Source organism: Centroberyx gerrardi, chromosome 9 (genome assembly GCF_048128805.1).
Source record: "Centroberyx gerrardi isolate f3 chromosome 9, fCenGer3.hap1.cur.20231027, whole genome shotgun sequence".
Lineage (NCBI taxonomy): Eukaryota > Metazoa > Chordata > Actinopteri > Beryciformes > Berycidae > Centroberyx > Centroberyx gerrardi.
The window spans coordinates 16,572,007-16,589,912 of NC_136005.1; the positions used below are offsets into that span (position 1 = coordinate 16,572,007).

At 42.9% G+C, this 17,906-nt stretch overlaps 3 protein-coding genes across 4 annotated transcripts in view; 1 reads left to right on the forward strand and 2 right to left on the reverse strand.

The window, feature by feature from the left end:
- Positions 1–3,698, forward strand: part of clocka (clock circadian regulator a) — a 30,063-nt gene extending 26,365 nt beyond the window's left edge. The window contains exons 20-24 of the mRNA XM_071895540.2: positions 529–687; positions 943–1,155; positions 1,332–1,519; positions 1,822–2,092; positions 2,473–3,698. Coding sequence (XP_071751641.1) covers positions 529–687; positions 943–1,155; positions 1,332–1,519; positions 1,822–2,092; positions 2,473–2,715 — 1,074 coding nt within the window. The 3' untranslated portion in view covers positions 2,716–3,698. The remainder of the gene's footprint in view (positions 1–528; positions 688–942; positions 1,156–1,331; positions 1,520–1,821; positions 2,093–2,472) is intronic.
- A 5,800-nt stretch (positions 3,699–9,498) lies between these two features.
- Positions 9,499–13,871, reverse strand: tmem165 (transmembrane protein 165). 2 transcript variants are annotated; one of them, XM_071895611.2, is made up of 6 exons: positions 13,554–13,871; positions 12,887–13,112; positions 12,616–12,791; positions 11,432–11,614; positions 11,023–11,128; positions 9,499–10,758 (listed from the first exon to the last, which is right to left on the reverse strand). In XM_071895611.2, exons 1-6 carry the CDS (start codon positions 13,701–13,703, stop codon positions 10,682–10,684), a joined length of 918 nt encoding a protein of 305 aa, XP_071751712.1. In that variant the 5' UTR covers positions 13,704–13,871; the 3' UTR covers positions 9,499–10,681. The 2 variants fall into 2 exon arrangements, with proteins under 2 accessions (XP_071751712.1, XP_071751711.1); XM_071895610.2 differs by having other exon boundaries at positions 13,545–13,871.
- Positions 13,872–14,609: 738 nt separating this feature from the next.
- Positions 14,610–16,866, reverse strand: srd5a3 (steroid 5 alpha-reductase 3). The gene is made up of 5 exons (XM_071895666.2): positions 16,619–16,866; positions 16,286–16,437; positions 16,000–16,191; positions 15,795–15,920; positions 14,610–15,376 (listed from the first exon to the last, which is right to left on the reverse strand). Exons 1-5 carry the CDS (start codon positions 16,840–16,842, stop codon positions 15,117–15,119), a joined length of 954 nt encoding a protein of 317 aa, XP_071751767.1. The 5' UTR covers positions 16,843–16,866; the 3' UTR covers positions 14,610–15,116.
- Between the last annotated feature and the right edge of the window lie 1,040 nt (positions 16,867–17,906).

Here is a 17,906-nt window from a genome sequence, read left to right on the forward strand (position 1 = left end):
TGGGGCTCAATCATTGAAGCCAGATTGCACACCTGACATCCCTCCTATGTTACTCCAGGTAACGTGCCCTTTCCATCTTGGCGGCAAGTGCAGTGTCAGCCAGAGAGGGTGATAGGGGATGTGTGAATATCTGCCTGTGTAGTTTTTAATGGCATTGAGCAGGTGCACCAAACAATATACATGTTTCTAATGGTGTTTCTACCTGTTTTCTAATGTTGCATTGACAGCAAACCTGAAGAGGCAGATGCAAAATGCTTTGTGTGCTTTGTGAACTTTATTGGCTGAAACTGAAAATAATACAAATTTTGTCTTTGTGATTTTTTTCATTTTATTTGTTTTATTATTTATTTGTGTTTTTCACAGTCTGAATCAGTGTACACTCATTGGTTGAAAACACCACTGAACCATTCTTTTGAATCAACTGCTTATCTCACGTCACACCAAATACAAACATTCAGTTGTAAACAGCCTGTATTTTTCTGCCACTTTACTTACTGGCTATGTGCCTGTGCCAATGCCCTTTTACAGCCAATGGTGCAGTTCTCCAGCCAGTTGGAAGCCATGCAACACCTGAAAGAGCAGCTAGAGCAGAGGACAAGGATGATTGAGGCCAACATCCAGCGGCAGCAGGATGAGCTCCGGCAGATCCAGGACGAGCTGCAGAGGGTGCAGGGACAGAGCCTACAGGTCAGACTTGGCAGCACTGCTAATGAGTGTGTGGCAAAAGGTCCCAAAGTGGAACATAGTGCCACAGTATAATGGGTGAAGATATGGGCCACTAAATGTATTGGCACTCCTCTGTTTTTATGTGGTGAAAAGGATAGTTGTTTTTTATAAGTATGCGTATATGACCATTAGATGTGTGTTTGGATGGTTTTATTGCTGTTATAGTTGGTTTGCCATAAAGACAGAAGGAGTTTTACTCTGAACTCTATGTTGCAGATGTTCCTGCAGCAAGGAGCTGGAGGACTAAATCTCAGCTCTGTTCAAATGGCCCAGGGGAATGCTGTGCAGCAAGGGGGCACCCTCAGCATGCAGGGCCAGGTGGTCTCTGCGGGGACTCTACAGAACAGCATACAGCAACAACATACTGTCCAACCCCAACCCCAGCAACAAACAACTCTCCTACGCGAACAGAGCACAGCACTCTCACAGGTCAGCTACACTAAATAGCTCTCTCCATTTTGCCTTCCCATGTATTTGCTACAACTAACAGCAACACTCATTGACCCAGTTTAATCATGACCTGATTTTGTTCGCTACCTATACCTCATACATCAATTATGTTATGCTATAGATCTTGTCATTATTTCTGGTTCTGTGTATTTCAGTCTCAGCGGTCGTCTCTCACACTGCAGCCTCAACAAAATCCGCTGCCTGCCTCTCTCTACAACACAATGATGATCTCTCAGCAAAGCCCAGCCAACGTGGTCCAGATTGCCACTAGCCTCGCCCAGAATAGTGGCCCCAACACTCCTGCTGTGGCAACATTTGCCCAGGACCGTGGCACACAGATTAGGTTTGCAAAGACTACCTGCATTTTATTTTTGTTTACATTTTATTTCCTCACAAAAGGTGAATGTGTTGTCTAGTAAAATACATTATGGGGACCACAAATAATACACGTGTCTAATGAATCTACACTCACCCACCACAATCCATATGCCACCCCTCTGCCCATCACTTTTATTTGGTGTAGTACAAGTGTTTCAACAACCTAATTCCACTAGTGCAAGGGTTAAAACGAAGGGAAATCTCCTTACCTAATCTCCATATGAACGTTACCCCTACCTGACCTTGATCCTGTTCTGTCTCTGTCAGGTTTCCTGCTGGTCCTCAGCTGCTTACCAAGCTGGTGACAGGTCCAATGGCATGTGGAGCAGTCATGGTCCCCACAACCATGTTCATGGGCCAAGTGGTGACGGCCTTCGCTCCTCAGCAGGGCCAGACCCAGACCATCAGCATTTCCCAGCAGCCACCGCAGCAGCAGCAACAACAGCAGCAGGAGCAGCAGGGACAGCAACAGTCACAGGCTGCAGCCATGCAACCAGGGCAGGCTCAGCTGACCCAACAGCAAACACAGTTCCTACCGGTAACAACCAGATTTAAATTAACTTTAAAGCTGCACTAGAAACTTTGCACGTTGGCTGCTCCAAACGGCAGCAAGAGGTAACTCTTAACTCCAGTTCTCTCTGGACGGAGTGCTCGGTCGCTGCTGTCCCTGTGGGCACAGAAGCGCACATACTCGACATTAGAATTTAATTTGGTCAAATACGGCAAATCTATAGGGTCTCAACTGGGGGGATGGGACATTTCTCTATTGCAGCCCCACTTTGTGATTACATGTGTATTTTTATGTAAAAATCTTGCCTAGTGCAGTTTAAGTTTCATCCTATTACATATGGCACAACAGCATAAAATCCCTCAAACTAGTCAGACCCACTAACCTTACTGTTTTGCTTAATGCTCAAGGCTCCTCGGCTACTTCATGGAAACCAGTCCACCCAGTTGATCCTGCAGGCAGCGTTCCCATTGCAGCAGCAGGGCACCTTCACTGCCACAACCCAACAGCAACAGTTACAACAGCAGCATCAACAACAACAGCAGAAGCAGCTACAACAGCAGCAACAACAACTTCAACAACAGCAACAACAGCAACTGGCCTCTCACAGGGCTGACAGCCTATCTGATCGCTCCTCTACACAGCCACAGTAGCTGGCTAAAGCCAATCAGAAGCGGAGTGAGCCAAACCCAGGTGTGGGTGTCTTTGTGATGGGGGTCTAATGAGGAGTTCTGCTGAAAGTGCAGTACTGAGACCATGCCTCAGAGGCAGAGAAGTGATGGGATGGGTAGCTTATGGTTTCCCTCCCCTCCCCAGGATCTTTTGCTGCTTGCACTTAACTCCTGAGTGCAGAGTGCTACAAAGAACCCAAGGCTGGGCTCACTGTGGCTCTGGCATGCGGCTTTGGCTCAAAACTCTCTGGGTTGAGGCCTTTTCTCCAAGATAACAGGGGGCCAAGATCCCTGTAATGGACTGAGCTCATCCCCTCCTCCCCTGGCCCTTGTGTGTTTAGTGTGTGTGCTCCAGTCACCCTCACAGGATTAATTTATGCAGAGCTGTCCAGTTAATGCAGTGGAGCTTCTATCCAAGCTTCAAAGAAGTCCTGCAGAACAGCCAATGGCACGTTTGTTTTAGGTGTTTTCTCCTATTATTGTTTTTCATGTCAAAGTAATTATGGGTCAGAAAATATTTTTAAGAATGTCATGTAGATTGAACTTTTACTGTACAGAACATCATGTGTAATATAATATGTAAATATATGGAAAAAAGACAGAGAACTAATATTTTATATGATGCATGAAATGAAAAGCGTAGTCTGTTATTTGTAGCTTTGAATATGCTTTTTTTCTAGTATTCTAAGAAAAAAAGAACCTATTATGCTCAATGGCTGATATTTTCACAGACTTCCTTTCTCCTAGGGGATGTGTTTATGTTTGTGTGTGTCTGCATAGCAGACAATGCCAATGCTGCTGGTTGTGTCACAGTTTGTTTGATCCTTACCCCGTATTTTCATAAAATTTCATAAAATTGTCAAAATGATAGACAAATGTTTTAAAGTTAGAATATTTATAAGCTTTATAATATGTGCTTCAAAGCAGCACACTAAGGACTCTAAATTAACACAGAGTCAATTATTGTGAATGAAATAAAGACTACCAAGGTTAGGCTAAATGTACCCCATGATAAGATTTGTTAACCCTCAATCTCTTCATATCCTTATTTTCTGAATTTTCAACACTTCTGCTGAGATTCCTACACTTCAGAGCCATCCATAATGCATGCATGGTATCGGTACAGGCTTTAGTCGAAATAGAATAATTTATCCCTTAAATTAATGTATTGAAATGTACTTAGTCAATATGGAGATATAAGTAGTCTGCTAGCCCGTAGGGATTTCTCAGACTGGGTTTGAGTAAAGTTATCCTTGCTCGCAAATTTGAATGGGGCTAATCAAAATGGTTAAGAAATGGCAGCCAAATTGCCATGCTCATCCATCCATCCATCCATCCAGTTTCTAGCTGCTTATCTAGATCAACAGGGCAAGCAGAGCAGCCCAGACATCCTTTTCCCCAGCAACTTCCTCCAGCTCCTTCTGGGGGATCCCCAGGCACTCCCACACCAGCTGGGAGATGTAGTCCCTCCATCGCATCCTGGCTGTACCCCAGGGTCTTCTCCCAGTCGGTCGTGCCCAGTACACCACTAAAGGGAGGCACCTGGGGGCATCCGTACCAGGTGCCCAAACCATCTCATGTGGCTCCTCTCAATGTAGAGGAGCAGCGGCTCGATACCAAGGTCCTCTCGTATCGCTGAAGTTCTATTGCGAAGAGCGAGGCCAGCCACTCTGCGGAGACCTAATTTCAGCTGCTTGTATCTGTGATCTTGGTCTCAGTAACTACCCAGAGCTTGTGGCCATAGGTGAGGGTCAGAATGAAGATGACCGGTAAATTGAGAGGTTTGTTTCGTGGCTCAGCTCTGTTCACTACCATGGTCTGATGCAACAGCCACATTACTGCAGCTAATACACCTAACCAGCGGTCAATCTCACAATCCTTTTTACCCTCACTCGTGAATATGATCCCAAGATACCTGGACTAGTCCACCTGACAGTTGTTCATCCCACACCTGGATGGGACAAGCTAGTCCAATAAAGCCAGGACAACATCATCCTCAAACAGGAGCTGCCACCCTAAGGTCAACAGATACTCTCCAGACCTCGACTGTGCCTTGATATCCTGTCCATGAATATCACAAACAGCAAAGGGGACGAAGTGCATCCTTGTCGTAGTTGGCTCTTGTCAGCTCTTGCTCCAAATGTATAGGGACCAAAAGGCTTGCAACAGCAACCCCAGCACCCCACACTCCCGCAGCACTCTCTCACAGGATGCCTCGGGGAACATGGTTGTAAGCATTTTCCAAATTCCCAAAACACACGTAAACAGGATTAGCAAATTCTCATGACCCCCGATTATCTGCGAGAGGGTAGAAAGCTGGTCCACTGTTCCACGATCAGGACAGAATCTGCGTTGTTTCTCCTGAATCTGAGGTTCGACAATCGGCCTGTCTCCTTACTAGCACCCTGTCATAGGCTTTCTCAGAGTTGCTGAGCAGTGTGATCCCTTGATAGTTTGAACACACCCTCTGGTCCCCAACACCCATCTTCCAATCCAAAGGCACTGTTCCTAGAATCCACGCAACATTGAAGAGATGTGTCAACCATGACAGCTCAACAATATCCAGAGCCTTCAGCATTTCAAGACAAACCTTGTCAGGAGCTTTCTAACTACCCTAGTGAACTCTGCCAAGGAGATGGGCTGGTTGGCACCTGTGTCCCATGTGCCATCCAGGCCCGGAAAACCACCTCCTCCTGCTTGACAGCCCCCCTCACCATCCACCAGCCACTATGAAAAGCACTGATCCCACCCTCTGGCTACAGCTCCTTGCAGCAGCTTCCATGACACAGGGTTTTAATAGTGTCCATTTCGACTCCATGTTCCTCCTCCACCAGGATACAGGAGAAGCTTGCTCAGAAGTGATAGTTGAAATCTTTCAGGACAGAATCCTCCACCAGGCATTCCCAGCAAACCCTCACTACCCTTATGGGCTTATCAGGCCTGTCTGGCAGCCTCCCCTGCCATCTGATCCAACTCACCACCAGATGGTGATCAGTTGACAGCTCAGCCCCTCTCTTCACCTGAGTGTCCAGAACATATGGCCTCAGGTCTGATGAAACGACAATAAAGCTTCACCATCAACCTTTGTCCCAAGGTGCTCTGGTACCATGTACACTTATGCACCCCCTTATGTTCGAACATGGTGTTCATTAATGGGCAATCCATGACAAGTCCAATAACAACACGCCACTCGGCTTTAGATCAGGGAAGCCATTCCTTCCAATCACACCCCTCAAAGTATCCCAGTTGTTGCCAATGTGAGTATTAAAATCTCCCAGTAGGACAAATGGGGTCAGTAGGTGGAGTCTTCTCCAGCACCCACCCACCATCTCAAAGAAGGCTGCATACTCTGAACTGCTGTTAGGTGTGTATGCACAAAGCAGTCCGAGTTTTCCTCTTTGAACGCGCTAAGGCAACCCTTTCATCCACTGGGAGAAATGCCCAGCTGTACGGCATCCAGCCAGTGACTTGAGTGTCCCTACACCCGCCTTGTGCCTCTTAATGTGGACAACTCCTAAGAGTAGGAGAGAGACTACCCCCTATCAAAGAGTTTGGTTGCAGAGCCAACACTATGTATGGAGGTTAGCCCGCATATATCTAGTACCATGCAATATCTGGTACCTTGCAACCTTTTGCACTAGGTCAACCCTCCCCCACCCCACCCCACCAACCCCCGGGCCCTTCCTACCGTGCTCAAGACAACCAGTTAGCAAGAGCCATGGCAATGGTGTATTTACTGCTGCTTGTCTTTTGAAAATTTGTTACAAATCTGTTAGTCCAATATTTATAAATCTCATGTTCAGTCATGTCTGCTCTGTAAAAATGGAAAGGTTACGTTCTTGGAGGGAAGGACATTTGGGCATGTTCCCAGAAGAAGTAGCTGTAACTGTAACTTATGTTCATTGTTTGTTGTTCATTCTTTGTTGTAATCAGTTATAGATTGTTTTCTTTGAGTCTGCTATTAATGTGTGTCAGATTTGGATGGAGTCTGTTGTCTTATAAGTTGTCAACACAGACCAGGTGTTGCCAGTGCAGCAAATGTACAGTATGGTACTTGATTGCAAATCAGTTTAATTTCACCTGGCCTCTCCAATATGAAGCACTTGGGGAGGAACGTTACTCGCCCACTGTACAAAATTTGAGTGATGGACCACAGAAGTCATGCTTAATTTCCCTCAGTGTAAGCTCAGCCTTGAGAAGCACTGGAGCAATGCTAATTATAACTCTTTGCTTGGTGCTTACTGCTTTGGGATATTGGGCCCATGAGTTGGCACACACAAATAGCCTTTCTAATAGGTGAATGTGGCTTCATTTGGGTCTGTCAGAAGAGAAATTATCTGTCACATGTAACAGCTGCTGTTTCCTTTATGTGATATGCCCAGAAGCAGAGATACACTCTAGCTGTGTTTGAATATGTAGAAAATAGGTTTTGATTCGATTTTCTCAACTAATGTGTCAACTAATTGGCTCTGTTGCTTTGATGTAGGAGTGAAGTCTACTCGGAGTTGTCATGCACCATGTGGTTCATCGCAGCTATTCCTTGCGTTATACAGCATGCACTTCCCTTGCATTTGTTAATGGACTGCCACTTGGTTGGCTGGTTGTATGATGAGACAAGTGTTTTGGGGAAGCAAGAGACTTTTTCCCTGAATTGTCTCTTATGCAGTTCGCTGTAGAATGGCACTTTAGATATAGAATGTTTATTTAGTGTGATGGTCACTTTACAGGTTAGGTTCAAGAGGAGATTATTCCCACTAAATATTAATTTATTGACAATCATTTCAGAGTGTGTTTGGCTCGCATTAGGTGGTAGCACATACTAAAAATGTAATTGGATTATTTTTTGGTTAAAGTGGTTTGCATGTTGCCTTGCGTTGTGAGTCCTGTTGGTGGAAGTTGTTCATTTTATCCATATCAAATTGTTGGTTGCACAATATAGCACTATGTGAAATGTGTAGTTCCGTCTGTTCTCAGCCTATAGTTGGCCACACGGCATAACCAGTGTCAATGTTACAATATGTTGGAGCAAAGCCACCTCATTTATTCATTGTTCAAATTGCAGTAAGTCATTCAATACCTGCTATCTCTGGTTTGTTAACCAAATGGTGTCTCCTGCTGGTCGGTTAGCTGTGGTGCGTTGACTGCACAGTTAGATCTCATCTGGACCTCTTACACAACAGTCAACCTCTCATTTCAATTGTGTTGTGGTGCTACAATGCATATCAACACTTAGATAAGGCACCATAGTCATACATCCCCTCTTTACTTGTACTTTAACTATCAATGTGGCGCTGACTTGTTGAGTGGTCCTCCTGGATCAAATGAATCTGTGCTGCACACAAAGAGCATATTCTGGAGTGGGATAGGTAGTGCAATACCTAAATGAATGTAATTAAATATCATTAATATCAATAACACAAGTACTTTGCATGAAGAGACGTATAGCTGTGGAGGACTTTGCACAATGTATGATAGGATATAAAAGTAAATAATAGAACTAGATTATTTTTCTATGGCCAAAATAGACCTCATTTAGCTAGCATAGATATGTATGACGTCAAACACTGTAATTGCACCGCTGTTTAATGTGCAAACAAAGACCATAAAGTTCTAACTACAAATGAAGGATCTAAGCAAACTGTGACACACACACTAAGTCCGTTGAAATAATTTCCCCCAGATAAAGATGGTTATGGGCTTCTGGTTATGCAAAGACGCACTGACTTTGTATCAAATTTAAGGGTTATATTTTATTTTCGTGAGTTGTGATTCAGTGTTAAAATCGGTATCAATTCTTTACTTGCAAATGAAGCTGTTTTACTTCATGATGGCAAAGAAAATTGGTTGACAAGTTAAAAGACCACACAATGTTCATTTTATCATTTTGGTTAAAAAAAAAAACAGATCTTAAATGTTTTGGCTTTCAAAGTTGAGTATCACAGAGTCAATAATTTCCAACTCACAAAAACATGTCAGAAAAAAGATGAGGGAAAATGTTTTGCATCCAACCAGAGGGAAACTCCAGATTGAATGCCCTAAGTGGAAGGACATGGTGAATTATGTTAAATGTTCTGTAGTTCTGATGTACACACTAGAAACTCTGAATGTCTATCGGTGTTCTCTCTCCGCTTTGATTTAATATTTGTGTGGCGTTCTTGTTTGGCTCATGAAATTGATTAGCACAGTACACTTGGCAGCAGAAGCACCTGGCACTGTTAAATGTCAAAGCAAATGTATGAGGGCTAAAATCGCATTCTTCACACCAGCTACTGCCACCTGCTGTTTACTTGAAGGATAAACCCATTGTAAGGCTCCTGCATTTTGAAGTTCTCTAACCAGAATTATACTCTGGTGTCAATCATAGAAATTGAACTAAGAACAAACATTCCATTTGTAGAAATTATGTGAAATAGGCCAACTGGTGTGGGATGTATGTTTGTCAAAAGTGTTTAATAAACCCAAGCCCAATACTAATTCAAGAAGGAGCAGCATGAAAACACTAGAGGCACTTTTCACAGGTGCATATCACTGCAAGAAGTGTGCCGTCATGCATTTATTTCTTGAGCCAGACCATTTATAAATTAAAACATAACGGAACCTTTTCAAGCAAATGTGTCAATCATTTGCTCCCCTTAAATTTGAAAATAAAACTGTATGAAACGTCTGAGGTGTGCTGTTAAATCTCGTACTTACAGTTACTTGATTTTGAAATAAGACGTGTCCAAACATGGTTTTTGGCCTGAGCACAAGTAATCTGGTTAGCAATCAGACAACACATGAAACATGTTTTATTGAGCATTTTAGTTTAGCATTTCAACAAATGAACATCTGTATCACAAACAGAATTCAGAAGTGTTTCACAGCTGGGCACAGCCTGTCAAATATTGACAATGTAGCATTACCCTGTTTGCTTAAAAAATATTCCTTATAGTGACCTTTCCCACCCTTTCTTTGTCTACAGTACTTATGCTAAAAAAACAAAAAAAAAAAACAACCTGTGCTCTAACTCTGTAAATAAATACAAACCACTTTAAATAAAGGGGTGACTTAGTGGTTCAGGTCTCAATTTAAAAGGCGGCCTGTGTGTCGGCAATGAAACGTAGGATTAACATATAAAGAATTATTTCAATGACTGGTTCACATAAAACCTCAACTTGGATTGCATTGTAAAAGGTATTTCTTGATGAAGTGTTGTTGTTGTTAGTGGGCCAGAAGGTGGACAGTACTGAGCAGGTTCCTACTGTTTTCAGATCTGCATAATGTTTACAACTGGCACAATCTATAGTGTTTTCCTCACAGCGGGAAATACATCATCATCATCTCGTACATCTGGAGTAAGGTGAATTAGGATCTTGGGAGGTTTTAAATCCATGATAGCACAAAGTCCCATTTCCTTTTCCAAAAAATGAGGATAGTGTAAGGGTCATCAGAGAGAGCATGGTGGAATAAATAACTTGAGTAATACCAGCCGCAAGTGTTGTATATATTCTGAGGAAACTGGCAGCTGGTAGTAGCTCAGCTAATGTAGCTTCCCTTTCCTGGGCAGGATTCATGGTTTAAGGTTAGAAGGCAGTCACCTGACCGCACCTGGGCTCATGCTAAATAGGCAAAATAAACCACTCAACATAAAAAAAAACAACAACAAAGGCATGGAAAAGACATCTAAACTGACCCAGTACCTTACTGCCAGGGCTGAGTATGAGGGAAGTATGTCAGGCTCTGTTCTGAGCCGCAGTATTTATACTTGAGGGGTCAGAGACGCAGTAAGAGGGCAGTAATCAGAAACACTCCAGTCTTCTCTCTCTCACACACCTTGTGACGAGAACACGGCTCTTATTCACTCACTTTTCCTTTGCGCACATATGGAGTCAAAACTACAGCCTCTCTACAGAAACATAATTGAGCTTTACAGTTATGTACAAAATGAACCTGAAAGTCTTTCAACCAATTAAAATCCAGCTTCTGGCTTGATGAAAAGGGCGGAGAAGGCAAACGCCAGGAAAACAATCCCTCCGATGATTGTAACTAAGGAAACAAAACAAAAACAAAAAAAACTTTCACAATTCAGCCAAATTGTAATTAAATTATGGGGTGATTTATAAGACATAACCACTGTATGTGTACTGAATTTTTAAAGATCTAGGGCGCTTGAAGCAAGTCTTCTCAGAGGATCTTCAGACAACGTCTTTCTAAGTAGCTTACTTCTACAACAAATATCCAGAATGTACTAAATTTTATGGAAGGGCTATGATCTCTAAAATAGATCTGTTCAATAAATAAACATCTTACCAGTTCTGACAGAAATTTTCTGGGCAATCATTCTTCCTCCAACCACAGCCAGTCCTGTACACAGACAGTGTCCAAGTGTACCACCCACTGCAACTCCAAATGGATCCTGGGAATAAACAAACATTTTTATCTTTTCTTGTCGGTGCCAAACAAAATGTATATGTGATATATTGCCTTGCCTGTAGATTTATTTATCAGTGTATTAAAACAGTAGTGAGTGACATTTATCCTCGGTGGTATGGCTCAGAAGGTAGAGCCTAGCACACACACTGACAACATTGGGGGGGTTGATTCCCACTGGGGCCACCCAAGCTGAAAATTTAGGTACTCAGTGTACTGTAAAATGATTTGCATAAAAGCATCCAACAAATGGCATATGTCTTGTAACCCATGGAAACGACTGACAAACCTCCCGGGCGGCCAGAATAATGGTGGTCAGCTGGGACCGGTCCCCCCACTCTGCGACGAAGGTGAGGGTGAGGGCTTGGAGGAAGATGGGTGAGATGAAGCTGTGCCACTTTCCCTGAGGCAAGGTCGTCCCCGATCCAGCCTCCACATCCGGAGTCCCGTTAGCCAGCTTAGATCGCTGGAGCTGCACAGAGGGCCAGAGACAAAGAGCGATTTGACTAAAACTATAGACAAAAACCTCTCGAGATCTCTTGATGTAGTAATGTGACATTGTTAGTATCAAGTAATGGGTTAGATAAATAAAGGTTGCTTGATGTCTGTTTGTTGTGCATGAATAATGAAGTTGTGGGAAAGCTACACTACCAGTCAAAATTTTGGACAGTGGACACACCACATTTGTCTTTGTTTTTACTATTTTCCACATTTTAGAATAATAGTAAAGACATCCAAACTATGAAACAACACAATAAAAAACATCTTATATTTTAGATTCTTTAAAGTAGCCTCCCTTTGCCTTGATGGAAAGACAAAGGCCTTGGAAAGAAATTCATACATAGGCATCAACTTCACTATTTATATTTGTCTAAGAAACAAATTTCAAGAATTTAAGCATAAGCTTAAATGTGTGTTTGTGTAACCTTATTTTTCTCTGTGCTTTCCAGGACCCTTAGGAACCTTAATTACAATCCATGACAGCTGTACTTGCAACAGTAGAACTCCCATGCTAGCCCCCTTGTGATCATAAACAGCTCCACCATAACTCACCAAAAGCACATTTCAAAGAGTAGCTCAGAGTAAACGTAGGTTACTGCATGAACTCACAGTCCATTCAATTTTACATTTTAAATCATCATTTAAATCATTTAAACATTTGAGATGCATTCTGCAACGTCCGCGTGTTTTCTTCCTGCCAATGTGAGTATGACTATCCTGCACAGCAGCAACAGAGTGTAGCAATACTTTTCTAGTTATAAACTGGTGTAAACAGGACTCTGTGACACTCAGTGTAGGGCGCAAACAAAAAAGAGAAGTGGTGCAAGCTTTGTCAGGAAGAGAACCCAGATTAAGCAAGTTAACGTGACATTTTAGCATATGTATGGGCTTCACGGTTCTCTGCAGCTGTGACAGGACAATATATAAGTAGGCCTAAAAATCAAAAGTTTTGCCTTTAGTATCAAACTATACCTCCTCGTCCTTCTTCTTGATCTCCGCCTGCACCTCTTCCAGCTCCTCCTGGCCCTCATCTGGACTCATCCGCAGTCCCTCTCTCAGCATGCGCACACCAAAGATGGCAAACAGAGCCGTGGACACGTAGTACGTGTAGATTCTGGGTATGATGGTGGTGGCATAGCCAAACAGCACTGGGGGAAACACAGCAATAATAACTTCAGCAAGAGAGGGAGGGGTAACTTCACATAAAAGTTATGTACTGGACCAAACACTTATCTCTACCAACCAGAGAGGCAGGTCATGAGGCCCAGTGCCAGCATAGCTCCTGCCAGCACGGTGAGACGGTTGTAACGCATGGCCATGATGGCTGCAATGAAGAACGTCTTGTCTCCCAACTCGGAGACAATGATGACAGAGATAGCAGCCACAAAGGCATGGATGAAGCCCAGGTTTCCTTTGCTGGAGTCATCTTCACTAACTACTGGGCCAATGGGATGGGGACTTGGGACTTTCTGCAAAGAAAAACAACAGAGTGTAAGTAAACTTTTTTTTTTTAATGAAACGTGTTCCAAGTGAGGTACAATTGTCTCATTACCGCAAGCTCCAAAGAGGTTATTTAAGAACAAGACACTTAAAGAACACCACTTGTATGCACACTTAACGTGATATGTCTACAAATCCTAGGATATGTCAACTTGACCTAGCAGAGCTGCCTGGTGGCAACACCTGAACGGTTGTTATCATACCCTCTTAACATTTCTTCAGATATTTGGCTTGCAAAGGACCGTCTACTCCCGCACGCTCGGGCTAACCCCGGAACACAAAACGACACATCTTCACTTAGCATGTGTTGCTAGCTAGGAAGCGCTAGTCAGCAACGTCCGCATCAAAAATCGATTTGTACCGACAAGGGTGAAAGGTGTTACCGGTGATAACAAACTCACAGCCTGTACCTCTTGTGGGGGCTGCTCCTGGACTGGTTTGTGTTCCTCTGGGATGCCCGCAACTCCGACCGACAAACACAAAACGGCAGCGAGGGGTAACAGGACACACATCACTTTTCTATCAGCCCGTCCATCTCCTCCGCCGACCATGAGAGGCATTTCTACACAGCAAAACGAGCAGTTGCTTTCAAAATACTGAAGGCAGGCAGTTTATGTGCTAATTGAAAACTGTGTCCCGCGGTTCACTTGATATCATTAGCAGCACATCTGGCTAACTTCATATTAGCAATCTGTACAATTTCAGGAGCTGTTCGGTGGTTCCCGATCGAACCAAACTCAATGGAAGTTGGAAACTTGCTTCCTCAATGAGGCGCAAACAAGGCGCAAACCAGCGAAGTGATTGGACCGTCGCATGAATGACGTATATTTCGGACGCTGACGTATATACTGTATATTATAGTGATTGGCTAGTCTCACTATCAATAAGAAATGTCATGGAAAATGTTGTCAAGCTTGAAAGACGTGCAAAACAAGGGAAAAATATGAACAGTCAAGTTATCACATGATAAGCCGTTTTTACTAGTAGTTGAGCAGTACCGGTATTTCACTTCAAGATAAAAGGGATTAGTCCAATCCAATTATTAATGTCACTACTGTAAACCTATCACTTTTAAAATGCAACTGTACTTAGGCTACTCAATATTTGCAATAAACTTTCTCCACTCTAGAATAATCTGTAGTGACTATTTTACAATTAATATTTAAATACAAAAATTATATAATTAAAATATGATTATATAATTATTATTATATAATTCCATCAGTTACATTTCAACATGGAACAATGCATATATTGTGGATATCATTACAATTAACGCAACATTTCACTTTATTTAGCTCTCTGGTGATTGTGTTAAAAGCTCAGTCAGGACTCCATAGGGAAATTTAAAGAAAATTTTATTATAGAGTATATAGACAGTAATTAAACACCAAAGGTATTCCAGACAATCTTCCTTTATTGAATGTAATTGCAATATTTAATTACAACAAACGTGATATGTTGTAGTTAATGCAGTTAGTTATTCATGACAGATTATTTTGTATTTGTCAGAGGGAAAATGAATGGAGATTTTCTGCAGTATGAATGAGATATTTGCAGTTACTTTCCTCCCCGTATCCTCACAGCAGTTCCTGAGCAATCACTTTTAAACATATATTTAACCTGGAAAGAGTGTTGCTGAGCATGCACATTTGTGCAGCACCGGCGTGCTTCACATTCATGCAGGTACACACATTCACACCTGGGAGCCATCTAGTACAACCAGTACTGATGGCCACTGAGCAGCTCCACTGCAACATTTGGGGGTTAAGTATCTTGGTCAAGAGCACCTTGACAGTAGATGTTGAGGGAGGGGGGAGTTTTACTCATTCTTTCCCCACAGATTTCCTAGCTGGTCCAGGGATTTGCTGCTGTACCTTCTGGTCCCAAGCCCACTTCTCTAACATTTGGCTCGTAGCGTGCCTTTTCCCACTAAGGAATGCATAACCGGAGACACCAATGACAGGAATAAGTCACAGTAGAAAAGGTATAAATGCATTGCGATGCCTTGGGTATGATTCGTATTTGCTGATGTAAAACTCATGGCAGAGCTGAGCGGCCAGCGCCTGGTTGAAGAGCACATAAAGGACCACAAGCCACCAGGAGAGAGAAAGGCCTCCAAATACCAAGCTCAGAGAGACGTAGATGAGCAGCTCAGCAAAGTAATGGGGGCATGACACCAGCTGGAACCAGCCTCCCTGTGGCACTCTGTGAGCCAGCGTCTCCACTGCTCCTGCAAGACACCAACAACATGATGCATGCAGTGGTTTATTTATTTATTTTTTATTTTCTTTATTGTGCAAACGTTTGGTTACATAGAATATTTGCTATTTGCTCAGCATGTTAGATTGCAAAATAAAATGAAGGAACAGTGAGCCAACGCAATAATCATATCCACAAAAGAACAAAGATAAGCAGACCAACAAAGTCAAAAAGAGAAAGCAAGCCCATGGTACTTCACCATAGGGATGGGATGATATGTTGAAATTCAATATATCGTGATATGAAAATGTGACAATATGTATCGTGGGGCAGAAAAATGAATTGCGATATTAGCTATATTTTATTCTGCTGCAGTGGTTTATGTTACTGTTCACATGATTAGTATGTATCTGTGTTGGTTTGAGCTGAGACAAGCTGCACAACCTTACCTGAATCTCCGGTGCGCAGCCTGGCCAGCAGGACGATGGAGCGGTGCTGCAGCAGAGAGGCCCAGATGAAAAGCGCACTGCCGGCCACATGCAACCAGTCCAGCTGGGAGAGGAGCGTGCCAGTCTCTGAAAGGAGCAGCACACACATAAACACCACAGAGAAACACCAGATTCTAGATTCAGAGAGGACTCATTTCAGTCTCACCTTTTCCAACACCTAGATGATCCGAGCAGAGGACAGTCAACCCCAGTACGACATAATACCCCAAGCCGAATACATACTGGACCATATGCATGGCTCCATCAGAGAAAACACTGACGAGCAGACACTCCAACAGCCTCCTGAGGGAGTGGACCCAGAGCAGCAGCTGCACCAGCAGCACAGACACCTGTGGAGCTACAGGCAAGACTAACATCAGATACCATGAAAGCATGCATTGAATAGGAAGTTATGAGCTTCACCAACATGGAGCAGAGGGAGTGTAGCCTACCTTGACTGTCAGACCTTGGCACTCCTGTCAAAAATCCCAATATGCCAGTCAACCATGATGGGTACGGCTGATTCTGTAATGTAAAGTTAAGGGACAGGAGCAGTAGAAGACCATTCCAGCCTACAGAGACTGCATAGAAGTGCCAGAACCATCTGATTGGGACAAAAACAAAAGCAGCATATAAATAAATCATCATCATGACTGCTCGATCAATCAATCACTTAGTGAGATTTTAAAGGTTTGAGCGAGGTGAGCAGCAAAATCAAACTATGCAGTTCTGTTAACTACATCGTTTATTGTTCCTTTACTAGGTTTGCAGGTTGTGTCAGTCACCTTTTTGGGACATCAAAGACACGCAGCCGGTTGTCTCGTTGTAAGTTTTGCTTAGTTTTTCCGTATCGAATAAGATCCTGGAACAACAGATGAACGTGAGACTTTTCAAATCTTGTCGGCAAGCGAAGTGAGATTTTGTGAACACAAAAAGCCGAAAGAAAACATAAAGACAGAAATGACCACAGAACATCAACTGCACTCCATCCCATTGAGCTCCAGATCATTTTCCTGCTCGGCGTTCGTGTACATTGTTTTGTGCAACATGGAAAAGGGTCCGTTGGAAAACAGTCCGTGCAAAGGTTCCGGGTGAGACGTGGCGACAGGAAATGCCAATTACGGTAGTTAATTAAATGTAAACATTTGATGAATTAACAGTTGTTCGTGTGAAATGCATACGATGCAATGTCTTGGGTTAGGGTTAGGGTTAAAATAGGAGCTTTCAAATAGGAATGTAGACAGCTTTAGGTAAAGGGTACAGCAGATGGCAGCACCTGATCTGTTCAACCATGTAATATGTCCAGTGGAGTGTGCCCACATGCAAACCATAAACACACAGGCATGGACTACTAGTCGCAATTGATTTCAACAGATAAGGGCATTACTCTTTCACTATGTAGATAACATTTTGTGTTTACTCTCTTTGCAGTCCTATCTAGACTTTTTCCTGGCCATCAAAAATGAGAAATGGGAATGTAGGCGTATATTTTTTACTTGTGTTGGTTGATGTTTTATGTAATAACCAGTTACCAGTTGCCTCTCCACACTGCTAACCATCTGACAAAAGGCCTACTGTATATGCCTGGCAGGCTTCCCATGACTTTGTAAGTTAAATGTAATTTGACTTTGAACAGCAGAATAGGCTATAACCTGTTAGGGTTATCATTGATGTGATGTCAGGTGGTGTTTTGAGTCAGTGATCAACTTCACACTATTTGAGATGACTTCATTTCCTGAAATACTTGCCACTGAAACGTACTACCAAAATATAACCTTTCTTCCGCCTACATTTACTCTGCAACAGAACTGGCTTGGTTACTGCAGGACACCGGGCAGAACAATCGACACTGGCAAAAGTGTGTATTACTAGAGTGCATGGGTGTATTATGTGTGATTGATTGTTTAAGTCTGGATTCAAAATCTGCATCAGTTTATCATAGATTGTTCTGAAGGTCAGTGCGATCAAACAAGACATTAAACTGAGTTCACAGCCTCCACAGTTCGCTCATGACCACTTTTTCTGAGCTTTCTTTTCGCCATTTTGTTCAAAAGTGATCTATATGTGAAAAAA